General features: G+C 38.3%; 1 protein-coding gene and 1 long non-coding RNA gene across 3 annotated transcripts in view; one reads left to right on the top strand and one right to left on the bottom strand.

The window, feature by feature from the left end:
- The window catches only part of LOC143358145 (uncharacterized), a 50,226-nt gene extending 37,010 nt beyond the window's left edge, over positions 1-13,216 (top strand). Inside the window, exon 2 of the mRNA XM_076795063.1 lies at positions 13,009-13,216. Coding sequence (XP_076651178.1) covers positions 13,009-13,216 — 208 coding nt within the window. The remainder of the gene's footprint in view (positions 1-13,008) is intronic.
- On the bottom strand, positions 4,385-6,257 carry LOC143357812 (uncharacterized). Of its 2 annotated transcripts, none has more exons than XR_013082884.1 (2): positions 6,104-6,257; positions 4,385-5,156 (listed from the first exon to the last, which is right to left on the bottom strand). It is a non-coding gene; the product is annotated as an uncharacterized LOC143357812 (long non-coding RNA). The 2 variants fall into 2 exon arrangements; XR_013082885.1 differs by having other exon boundaries at positions 4,385-5,927.
- Positions 13,217-13,531: the final 315 nt, after the last annotated feature.

Here is a 13,531-nt window from a genome sequence, read left to right on the forward strand (position 1 = left end):
TTCAAATCCTTTGGTTACATCGAACCTATCGATTAAAGCATTCTCGTTTCAGTACTTGGCCTGCTTGCTTCTTTCGCGAATATTTCAGAAACTAATTAACTTTTTAGCTTGCATAATTTCGTACCGATTATCCTTTTAATTAGAGGTAAATGCTGTTTAAGTCCAATTAAAAGTCAAGAGACCACGTAATTTAATTAAGAATTATCATGCCAGTACATAGTACTATGATACTTGGCTTGGTTCACTTGCTAACAGTTGAAAAATTAATTACTTTTTTAACGTGCATAATATTAAGTAATGAATAATAATAAGTAATGAATCTCGGTGATAAAAAAAATCCAATTGATGTTAAATTGATTGAAAAAAAAATAGAAAAAAACTGTTGCATTATTTTCAACTCGCTAAAATTATTTGAAAAACAAGTAAACGTCTATGCAGCTCCTGTATCTTGCAATGAATGCAGACAATTGTTGTTTCGCATACAAATCCGTTGACTAATTATCACGTTTTTATTATTTTCATCGACGTCATTGAACTGAGAGACAGAAATGATATTGAACTGTTGAAAACAATTTTCCAATAAAATTTTCTAATAAAATAGATTAATAACTTTTTGCTGGAATGTGCCCGGTATGTGGACAGTAAGATTACCGAGAACGTTTAATGGCGGAAACTTTAACTACTATCCCGTACGGGGTCGCCCTTGATATTACACAGGCAAATTTTTGCCCGGACTGCAATTTCCTAATAGCTTCATCAGGAAGACCACAATGTATTGACCGGAACAATGCTTTGTGAACAATAGCATCGCATGAAATAGTTCTTAGCCCAGACCACCCGGAGCTCGTTGCTTTCCACGGGAGTTCATTGGAAAACAAGCCCGAGGGAATATAAAACTGACAAACGGAAGGTCATTAGAATAAGATACTGGCCTGTCATACATATGTTACAGAAGAGGCTTTTATGCATCTTCCAATTTTCCTATCGACGACATCGATCTCTATAAAGGAGCTTCCTACTCTTTCATATAAGAGGAAAGTAAACGATTTTCTACAGAATCCCCCCTTTTTTCGAGGCCAATGTGTATGAAGTAATCTGTACAAATCTTTGTATAAAGATTCTCAAACGTACTGCAATTTGAATTGCATAATGAAATTTTAATGAGTTCACAGCCATTAGCTCAGTATGATTCTCGATTCATTGGGCTTTCTGTGTCGAGGATAATACTGATTGCCCGGGTCTCACCACGTGGAGGTTGGCTGTCACGAGACCCAAATTATAGACATAATATGCATATATATTATAGACATAATTAAACTGTGATTTAGCTAGTATTACAGTTGAAACACTTCCTAAATTTGACCAATTTGTTTGCATAGAAAGAACAAATCTGGAAAATCAAATTTGAGTTCAGCATCTTCCAAGTAAATTATCCTGGCAATTTTTGCTTTGTTAAACGTTGCTCCAAAAGTGGAGCGACTCCGCTATTAGATTTCTATTCGACAAAGTCGGCTTACGTATTGGTAATTTATGTATGCAAGCAAGCAAAGTTAAAACAGTCACGTAAACGCAATTTAATTTTTCAACGAAGGTTGACATCGTCGTCGAAAGGAACAAGTTTTATAATTAACGTCGAGTATCCAACGGATCGTGGTAATGCAGTTTTCGCATCTTACGTCTCGGAAAGACAGTAAAGACTTTCCAATGCTTTTAAAACACATTAAAGGCACTCTTCGTGAACTCCGATTTCTCGATATTCCATCGATAATGTAATTCAGTTAAAAAGTGCTTGGTCGTCGTCAAAACAATATGAAAGACAATGATGAGGCACAAAAGAAAACGAATAAAAAGAAGTGTTCGAGTTTACTTTTGTCCCTCTATCACTGTAAACATCTTCTTCTTGTTCTTTCAAAATTATTATTACTCAGACCTGGTGTATGCTTTGCAATATTTTCTCAGTGATCCTGTCAGATTTTTTAATTCATAGATTCTCAAATGTTTTTCGAGATTTTAATATTTCCAGTGGTACGTTTAGCGTTCAATCAATTAAAAGGTGAATTCAATTTCGATTTTACTGCGGTTTCTCGTAATTAAGGTAGACACTTTTTGTTCTGATTACTCTCAGATGTATGTAACTAAATTATTTCGCTGCAAATTTTGGTTTCGGTTCGATGAAATTCCGTGTGGTGGAATGTGCAGTACTTCATGCAAGGATACCATCGACATTCTGTCCATGTTCGATCGCAATTCTAAGTAGCGGCGCGTCTTCTCTTTGAAGTATTGTCTGCGCCGCAGTTTGGTTGTTTCTGGAAGTATTGACAATGTCTTGATAACACAATCAAACCTTGCTCTATCAGGAGAAACCGGTCCTCGCGTACTCCATTACCACGAGGTTAATCGTGTTAGCGCGTACCGCATCTGTTGCGTCCCGTTTAGTACATATTAACGTACTTGTAGATATACGAGACTGAACATGTATGCGGCGGGTCCATCTTTCATTCATTGTTGTCGCATTTAATTACAACTTTTTCCATTAGACTCCTCGGTCCATTAACCTTCTTGCGCAATCCATATCGACTACTGTAAATACGTTTATGATATTTAAACAATTTTCGACGAAGGAATAAATTTATTGGTAAACTCTTAGCAAGTAATATATGATTATAGAATGAGAAATAATTCTTTTTCCGATTTTGGTAATATCTGTAAATGCAAGCGAGAAATGACTAGACTTTTATGATGTGAAATATTCATTCCGATACCAAATCAATAGTAACTTCACAGCAGTGAGGCCCATTGAAATACAATATTGGATTAAACGGGGGAAATATATTAGATAATACAATCAACGGGGATAATGCATGACAATCGAATGCATTTTACATGCTATTGCTGCCCACATGCCATAGCTTAGTTTCAATTTATATGTTAAATGGGCAAATTATCGTCGACTATGACGTTCAAATTGAAACCCAATGAGCATGTCAGACAAATCTATTGAGTACATCTACAACTTTGCAGCTTGTGAAGAACAAAAATGCATTGCGATAAGAAAAATACTTGTTACTGTAGTACAACATTAACAATTTGTCAAAGAATTACTAGTAACATCATTGAAAGATTAAAGGAGTATATTTGAATAAATGAAAGCGAAAATGTACATTTTTCATAATTGTACAAAGGATATTAGAAAATCCCACAACATTTACAGTGCACGAAAAATGAGCTCGGGGACCAAGAACAAACATGTAAATTGCAAATATTTGAACAAATCGTTGAAACTATGCTGACACAACCTCCTTGCAACCCTTCGCATGAGGAAAGGTTCCATCGCAGAATGGAACTCATTCCCTGAGATTGCAATTGTCAGGCATTCTTCTATCCCCCCAGCTTTCATGCAACTTCGTAAATTCTTCGTACAAATTTTTACATTCCAGTCTCCTGCTCCTAATACACTGAGCAATACTAATCAGTCCATATCCAAAATTATCTACCGAACTTCGATCGCTTTTATTAAATTTTATCAAAAATTATAGAAATCAGAGGAGTACCTTTTCGTAAATAATCTGAACTTTTAACGTATGCAAATATTTTATTATGATGGAGAAGTAGATTGAAGGCCCGTCCCGATTTTTAATCGCATCACAGTACGAAATAAAACAAGCTTTTTAAAATATGCATTCTTCGTCGCTTCGTATTCCCATCACGCACATCCAGCAAACGCGGATTTGTGAGGCACAAATTTTGTGGAAGCATATTGGGCGTGTAGGCAGAAATATAGAATTGAAAAGAGTTTTATAAATGTCGCTTTGCAACGAGCATAGATATTTTCATCCGAGATTGGGGCTCGAGTTCGTAAATTGCTCGTACGCTGGAAACGAACCGATAGATATAATCTCATACTTTATGAAACGTTGAAGCTAACGTTTACCCTAGACCCGACCTCCCAAATAGGCAAAATTTATCGATCGCATCAGACTTCTAGAGCTTAGGAACAAAAATTTTCCACTTTCGCGAAATAACCCCTTCGACGTAAATTAGACGCCACCAACTTCGTTTTTCTCGCTCGAATTTAATTTCGATCCGAACTCGTGCCACTTCGAACCGTCGAATCGCCAATAAAATACTTCAGACATGAAAACTAGAATTCCTTGGGTTTAAATTACCTTTCAAATAGACTAAATACATTAACCAAGTATTGAAATACTTCTAATATAAAAATTAGAATTCCTCCAATTTCAATTACTTTTAAAATATATTAATTAAATTTTGCAATATTTTGTAATACTTCTTCTAGATTTTCTTCAATTTAAATTCCTTTACAAATAGAGTCGACTATGATTTTTCGAATGTTCTGCATATTGCATTCTCACAGTTATATAAGACAAATTATTACATTTAAATTCTCTCGTAACGCGCAACAGGGGAACGAAATCTTGCAACGCAAGACGAAATTGAAATGTGGAATATTCAATTTGAAAATTTGAAATTCATATCGTGTCAGAGTACCTTGGGCGTACTTTGAGGGGACTGTAACTTTTTTTACTTTGGCAGTTCACTTATCTACAGGCAATAAAAGAGGCGAATATCGAACAACTAAAAGAGATTGAAACGGGGAAAACGAGGGGAAAATCTCGTGAAGGTGGCCGACGAGCAGGTAGTATCGAGTGTAGAAGGGATAGCTAAATCTCTCAGTACCGTTTGTAGCAGAAAAGTGTAATATTGCTTTATAATATTTTACACTGCTAGTTCGATCGTAGGGCTCTCCACTTCTATATTGAAAAAAAACCGGAACGTTCAAATTATTAATATCATTTGTTGTGCCACTGGTATTACTAAAACATGCTGTTCATATATTTCATTTATCTATTTACTCTATCTTATCTTAAAAGGATATTCACTAAATTGCTATAACAGAATCAAGAAAGTATGCCACGCGGATGCTACCTCAGCAGAAAGCATCCGTGGAAGAGTTACAATATAGCGTTCGACAGTTGTAAAAGTTCTTGCACCATTTTAAGAGATATTCTTTGAAGAGAAGCCACACAGTTTCCACGACAAAGGTTGTAAAACGTTGAGAAACAATTGTGGAGAACTTTTACAAAAATGGGGTCCGAACTTCTGACAATCATCAAATATTTTGCTACCAAGGAAACCTGCAATAGAATTAGACGTAGCTATCAATATTTCCGGTGGTAAATCAAATTCGATCCGATGTCTCTAATCGAACAATTCTCACCGGGGGCAATGGTATGCATGGAATACGGTTCGAACTGGATATGCAAGCAATCGCAACGAATCCCGACGACGCAGACCTCACAAAGAAGATAAAGAATGGCTCACAAGAGGCGTTCCAGATAATGTATTGAATCAAACTTGCGAAACAGCTGAGGTGGGCTGGGGCTAGAAATTCCCGGCGAAAGGAGGAGAATAAAAGTTGGAGGGTAGTGTGCGAGGGGCCGAATGCAAAGGTGGTGAGACAGGTGGTGGGCTCTTTCGTTCATATTTAGGTGGGTTCGGTATCGCGACTACAAAAGGGTCTGGTTCGCACTAATACGTTTTCGCCGACGCGGAGAACTCTTCCGAAACAACCCACGCCCCGAATAAATTTTCCTCCCCCTGTCGGGACCGGGAAAAAACACACAATGAAGGTGCGGTTGAGAAGAAAAGAGGAAACCGAGAAGATCGTAGATAGCGAGAAATCACGAACGAAGTAGGCGGGGTGAGCACTGATCATGCAGCCGGAAAAACGTTTCCAATCTTGCTCGCTGAGACCACGATACCATCAGCATCGTTTATTAGAATATCATTTTATATGACGCCTGTTTATCTGCGGGATATGATTTATATACTCTGCTGACGAAAAATTTCCGTCCGCCTTTCCTTTCCCGCGAAAATACGGCTTAACCGTTCATGGAGATTTATTCCTGGAATGTATTAAATTATTTTTCTATTCAATATTGTGAACGGAGCTGAGTAAAATATTGTTTCTTTTTTACCAATTCTATTGAAAGTAGCTAAATACGTGTATATTGCTTATCTAATGTAAATTCACGAGGCTTTAACAGAGGTATAAAATCAAAGAAAGTCGCAGATTTCTTACCCAAAATATAAAATGGTCTGCTTCACGCATGACGTTAGCAATGGACATGTTGGCTGACCACTTTTCGTAGGACATGACTAATGATCTAAGTGCAGGTGATTTTTCACGAACCCTCCATTCTTCATGTATAGACCTCAACCCCGTCTACCGTAGTCCTGGCCTGGAAAAGGCCAGGGAAAGTATCTGTGCCTGAAGAGCTATTCCCTTGTTGCAACTTCAACATCTGCAGGCTATCAGCGCTATCTCGTCAACGTTGACTAAGGACAGTGCTTTTAGACAGTGTCACCGTTTACCGTAACTCGACTACCCCTTTAACAAGTCCTTGACATGTTGCAGGAGAACGTCTTGTCACTTTGTACCATCCCCTGTTGTCTCTTACGTGTTCTATCTTTTAAACGTGACAGGATGTAACAACCTAGTCTACCACAATTACCAATGTTTACAGGTGGTATTAATTTTCCAATGGTATAATACACGGGCTGATTCTCGACTGTCTTGACTAGTGTTCCTGATTTCTCAACATTTTTCATTTCTCGAGAAAAGAGAAATAAGACCATATATCTCGATAATTCTCGAGATATATTGGGAATTATTATATATTGGGAAACTTTTACCAAACTTTTATAAAGTGAAACATTACGCTTTTGTTTTCAAATGACTTCTTAAGAAGCATATTGCGTCTAATGTAGAATCAAACAATCTACTTCTTTTTTTTTTGTAACAAAATCTGTTGCCGTAGAAAAATTTCTTTCATTTTATGTGGATGTTGGCTTTATCGTATACAGAACATCCAAAAGTTGCTGCAGATTGGGTGTCCTTTTTTTCAGTGAACTCAAAAATTTGGAATTCCTTTGTTAGAGTCAGGAATTTATTTTCTTCTGCCGCTAAACTCTTGACACTAAATTCTTGAAGACTGTCTGCAATTTCTAATTCTAACTGTTTTTCCAGTGATAGTTCCTCATTCTGAGAATCTGAAAGTTTTTCAATATTTTCATAAGAATCATTGTCATATTTTCCAAAAAGTCTGCTTAGAATTTGTTTTGCCATTTTATACATATCTGCCTTGGATATTAAATAAAAAAAATGTATCTTCTGAATCTTTTTGCAGAGATTCTGGATTATGCAGATATTTTATAAGGGATACAACAATCTTGTCTCTTCTTTTAGATATTTCTTCTTTAACAACAACAAGAAACTCATTACTCAATTCAGTATTCAGTTTTTCTAAAGTTTTAAATAAGAATTAAAGAGAATTTAAGAATTTATATGTTATAAAATAAATGAGATTCATAAGAATTTTCCTAGATTTAAATTTCTCGAGAAATACTGAAATTTCTCGAGAAATGAGAAATAATCAATTATAAAATTTCTCGAGAAAGAATAACAACACGAGTCCTGACAGACTCCTGTTTAGTATGAATTCTGATTTACTTTCAAGTTTTCAGCAATTATATAATTCTGTCAGCAAATTTTTCGGAAGCCCTAGATACTGTGTCCGCCATCTTTAGTACAAGATGGGGTTAAACTTCACGTTCTGGGACCGAAAATTTTGCACATGAGACACGGCGACGACTTCCCTTTCCCGTCTAACACTTTAGCTTCGCGGTACTGTGACTTCTCAACAAACCATAACACTTTGCCCACAACCGTCATCTGCCAGGTATAATCTTGGAACACGGCATGTTATATGAAGTCGGGTCTATAAATATGTATGGTCTAAGGTTTTAATACAATGTATACGAGGAAACTGCAAAACGTAAATGAAACGAAACATTGTACAGATAAGAATTTATGCATTGTCCCATTAGGCTTGTACGATGATCCCTCTGCTTTAAGCCGTGTTTATATCACGGTGGAAATTCGATTAACCGGATCACGATTATCCGTGTCAGTTATCCGAAATCTCGTGTTTACAAGCATAACGAACGACCATGTTTCACGACTCTCTGCTGCCTCTATAAAATCATTCTTTTCCAGTTCACTGAACATCGAAACTAGAATACATTACTGCGGAGAGAATCTGTAAGGGAACATTTGAAACGTGGAAATCGGGAGTTGGTGAATTAGTGAAGTTTTATGGACGCAGATTTTCTACCAGCGATAAAATATACTGAATCGAGTAATTGGATTTGATTATGCGTTGCGTTTTTAAGCTGAAGATATAGTAATCGTTAGTTTGCCGACAAACTGCTACAACAGTCCAATCCAATTCGTTCACGGTCGACGGTGCTTACAAATGCGAATCACAAATCTGCGTGAAGTGCCCCAAACGTGTACACTACACTATTCTCACCCTCTCAACTATGTAAACTGCTACGCGAATCCGCAAACATTTTCATTAATCTAAACGACCACCATGCCCATGGATTTATCGTCGATGTTCGCGCACAGAGAATCGAAACAAAACACACGAGAACGTTATGTAGCCTGTATCTTTGTTGTTCGACACACTAGTTCGCCACAAGGAGGATTCGCCATCTTGTCTTCTTCGCTTAGCGTCCCTACCCGCGCGCATGCGCTGCTGCCGATCGCGAGACTGCGCAGAACTGCCTCCTTGCCGGTCGTGGAAAAACGCGGCCTATTCGAATGCACGCCGCGACAAATGGCATAAAATCCCTGATATTATAGTTAAAGATAGTGAAGATCCACAATAACTTGATGGACTATTAATTGAATCTATTTTGTACGTCATACAGCATTGGATGAATATTTTCAAAATTTTCTGAAGTTCCTTCTTTTATTTGAATTTGTACATTTCATTTTATATTGAAAATCAACGAAACCAGTACAGAAAAATGCTTTTAATCCAGGATAACGAGTTAATTCTGGTTCTCCTGCTTTTCCAATTTTAATCAACTTCATGGTTAAACAGTCCGAAAAATGATCCACTTTTCAGCCCTCATTCAATCTCCTACATTTTATTCCGTTACTTTTTCAATCCCAATTAACTTTCTGTTTGAACAGCTGAAACAATTACTCATTTTTCGCCTCTTATTCATTTTTCTACTTCCTGTTCTTTTACTTTTCCAACGCCAATCAACTTTTCTGTTCGAGCAGTTCAAGAAATTAGATTCCGAGGGAATCCTTGTCTTAATCCTGCACCACTGGTTTCATGTAAAAACGTTAAATTTTTTGCGTTCTTTAACAATAGCGTTCAGGACCGCGTTCAACTTTTCCCTTTTCAAGCTGGATGCTCGCCTCGATTCCGCGCGTCGACATGCCTTTTCCTGCTTGATTCCCTTACACCTATCGGTTTTTGTCCGTCGAAGAGCAAAAGACCTTTATCAAAGGGAAAACTGCTTTAAAGCGAACTGCTGGCAAGAAGGGACAGCTTTTAATCGATGCATTACTCAGCTTTCCCTGTACGTGAATGTGGCAAATATTTCATGGACGGGACGAGTAATTACAATTTCAAAGTCTAGCTATCGCCAATAAACGGACATTCTAGGCTCGCGTAATTGTCACGTGTAAATAAAATTGTGTTTACCGGTCTATTAATTACTAGATGATTCGTGTGAACTGAAATGAACTGCCCACTTGTGGGCAATGTAATTTCTACGCGGACAATAAACGCGCTTCGTGTGTTCAATTAACTTTGTATAAGCGGAAAGGGAGAATGAAACCTTTAATTTTTCAAATTAACTCTAAAAAAAAATTAATTTTTTAAAAGTTTATAAAAATACACAGGAAATCTTCATATAGTTATTTTCTAAATAGATTTTATGACAAGATTTCTTTTATTCTCACGAACTATTAATTGAAATCGAAAGCTTCTTTTTTTGGTAACTAAAGACAGTAACATTTAAAGAAAGGAAAATATATTAACCCGTTCTCCTTTTTACTTTTCACATACATCTGCATAAGTCATAGCAGTTTCTCAGTTGAAAAGACAATAAATTATTTTCTGTTCAGGACAATAAATGTCACACGAATGATTTATCTGTAAGTCATTAAAAAAACAATAGTTAACAATGTGTGTTCAAAAACTGGAGTAAAATCAAGCGTGATCATTTTACTTAAGATACGAAAGGTTAAAAAACTGTTTATGTTGCATTTCTTTCAGGTAGAGTGAATTAATTGTTAATAACAAATCAGGAAAATCTCGATGAAAAAGCTGGTAGCACGTGGCTACAAATTCCAGAAAGAAAAGGGAATTCTAAACATGAAACATGAATGACTTATGCATGCCATGACGTAACTCACGGTGATAATGTATCTCCGCGGGAACCCGTAAAAAATCACATAAAAATGCAACCCGAACGAGAAACTCGTTTTACCTTTTCAAAAAAAAAAAAGAAAACAAAAAAAAAAGCGACGCATCCTGGTTGCGGTTGATTACGGCGACATCTGGGACGAAGTAAAATGTAGCAATAATTTACACTTATTAATGCGGATTAAATTCACCAACCCGCATAAATTCGTTTTTATTTCCGTTTCGGCGAACATGGGATTTGTCGACTGGACGATCGCATTGTGTCGTTGTTTGTGCAGCGAATTGTTATTCAAATCTACGCATCCGCGGATCAAATTTTTCCTGAAAGCGTTAAATTCGCATAATGTGTTTGCAAATCTATGCTTTGAAAATTATGAGCATACTTTTATTCGAAAATTCTGAGGTATGGAAAATTCATTGAAATATATATTGAATTTTTCTGCAAGTTTACAAGGTTGCAAAACACAGATCTTTTAGAATTTCATATCGTGTAAACTCATATATTTAATAACTGCGTATGCTTGCTGTTAAAATGTATAAACAATGGAAACAATATGTTTTAATAATTCATTTACTTTGTAGGAATAAAGTTGTAGTATGTTCTTTTGCATATCAATTTTTCCTTCCTCCTTTGCAAAAAAGACCTCCCGCGGAATATATTCTGTAGAGAGATAGAATCGAGGTGACGTCACAGCTCTGTCATTGGCATTGCAATCAATGTCTGATCCGTATTCTGATTTCTACGGGACTGCAGTAACAAAGCATAACGCAGAGACGTATTAATCCACTTTCACGACGTGATTATCCGTACGATACTTAGGTGGGATGACAATGTTTGCTTTGGCATACACCGAAATTATCCAATTCTCCGAGAGCCACGTATCTAAGTGCCTGAATAATTGATCTCGTCACAGTAGTTATCCACAATGGTATGTAATGCCAAGAACGCGTCCAGTTTGTAGAGTGAACGTGTTGTGACTTGTGATATTCAGGTCGCGAACAAATATTTTAGCTATTTCATTATTCGTGATTTCTATCGTACAGCAAACGAAATATACAATATATCAGGTGTCTCTTGGCAAACTACAACCACGTTAACTCTATTTTCAGCCTAATCAAATTCTTCACAAATTGAACCAAGTCTTTCATACACTCCTTACGAAAAGCAACTCTTTCTCTGTACAAAAAAGAATTTCCGTAACAATACGATTAACAAAATCTGTTGCACCACAGAATTCTCAAGATTGTCGTACTCTAAAGGCAACGGAGAAATTCCAAGAAAAAGTTCTGCACAATAATCGACCAACTATTTCCACAAAACGGAATGCAACGATTTCTCCGGGGACCCAGTAGAACGCAGGACAGTTCGACCTGATTAAGGGAACGATTCCGAGAACAGACCGCGCCGATCATTAAGGGTGTCTCTCAGGGGTCATTGTTTATGACAGTATTGTTCCGTGACTTCGGAGGCATCCTCCGGTGCATCGAACCGATGCACGTGATAATTGCTCCTCGCTCGCTTGTTTCACTTATACAGGGTACATCACGCGCATGGGATCTCGCAAGATTAACGTGATTTACAGGCTCGTACACGTAAGAACAGCTCCCGTAATCTACTTGATCCCATCTACGCGATTCACTTTACAGAACGTACCGGTCTTTTCGAATGTAAAATATTGAATTGGCGCGTGATGAAATTTTGGAAAATTGCGATAAACGTTTGTTGTTGTAGGGCTGAGCTGTTCAGCGTGTGCCCGTACGGGCAGCGATTTTCTTGCTCTTGGGCATACACAGAACGGCGGGGACGTAGCCACGCCTCTGCGGGCACGAAGCCACGCCTCTGCGGGCGAGGTAGCATGTATTTGTCACACGTATTGTCACAGCTACGTGGCCAGCTACGGCTGTGCTACGGTCTACCCCCACTCCGCTGAGCCTCTTGCCCGTAGTTTGCCCGCAGCTGTGCCCACGGGCATCGGCGGGCGCCCTTGCGTGTGGGACATGTAGTTGTGATTATTGTACATTTATCTTCTCACTTGTTTTTACTTGTGTAATTGGTAATGTTAATGTAACTTTGAATATGTCCAATATTATAATATTTGCCTGAAAAATAGCATCTATTTCTTTGAATAAAACATTGAGTTTACCAGTTTGTTAAGCAACGTTGAGCTTGCCATTTTAAGTAATCATTTGAAGTTCCTTTCGCCGACGGTGTTCGTTGGTAAGCATCCCACGCTGACTTTTAAATACTTAGCACCACTTGTTAGCCGGCAGTGTTCCCCTTTCGAATTTAAATGAAAGAATTAGCGTTTTTACTGCGCGTCAAGAAAATGTTGCAAAGTAAATCCTGTTAAATCGAAAGACTTTTTAATGCTTCCCGACCCTCCGGACGTTGTTAACGCCGGAGCCTCTTAAAAGAATATTAGTAAGATTTGTCCAATGTTCGCTCAAATTCTTGCTTGCGTAGACGACACGTGTAAAATTTGTTGACATCCATAAAAATTGAGCGAAAACGCCGGAACCCTCCGAGACAGTGAAATCTTTTGATTTTCTCGGAACAGGTAGTCGAAACCTTGCCAAAACTCGTTTCCACAATGTTGCGTCTAGGATTGGGGTTCGAGCATCCTCCGTCGCGAAGATCGACCGACCGAAAACTTGCTAAACAATAACCCTTTTTTCGTAATTCCTGTTTCAGAGTTGGCCGTTCCGGCGGACCGCAGAACGTTCCCGAAGAAATTGCAAACGTGACGGGAGGTTTCCAGCGGTATAAGCTCCGTCCGAACGAAAGGAAAAAGTACCCGGCGCGATTCTGGGGCGCCGATTCCGATGAGGATTGTCGGAAGCGTCGAGGAAACGACCGTGACTGCGGCCAGAGGCATCCTTGTCCTCGTTCCGAGCGATGAATACCTGAAAATAATTTTCTGAGTGTCCCCCGGCACAGCGACGCCCGACCGAACACCGTCGAACGGCGTCTTTCATTGACCAGCAATTCCCGAAGAAAAGCATCGGGACACGTGATTCTCCTTAGCCACGAGATCGGCCGAACGACGTTCCTTGTTGGAAAGATGCTCGAACGTTCGACAGCCTCGGCACGAACCGGGGAACAGCCGCTTTTCGAAGTTATCCGCTCGGAACGGAATCCGCGAAGTTTCGCGAACTTAAAACAAAGCGAGATCGTTGTCGAACGCGCGGTGTGATCCGCGAATTCCTAACGGGGT

The sequence above is a fragment of the Halictus rubicundus genome, chromosome 10 (assembly GCF_050948215.1).
Source record: "Halictus rubicundus isolate RS-2024b chromosome 10, iyHalRubi1_principal, whole genome shotgun sequence".
Classification (NCBI taxonomy): domain Eukaryota; kingdom Metazoa; phylum Arthropoda; class Insecta; order Hymenoptera; family Halictidae; genus Halictus; species Halictus rubicundus.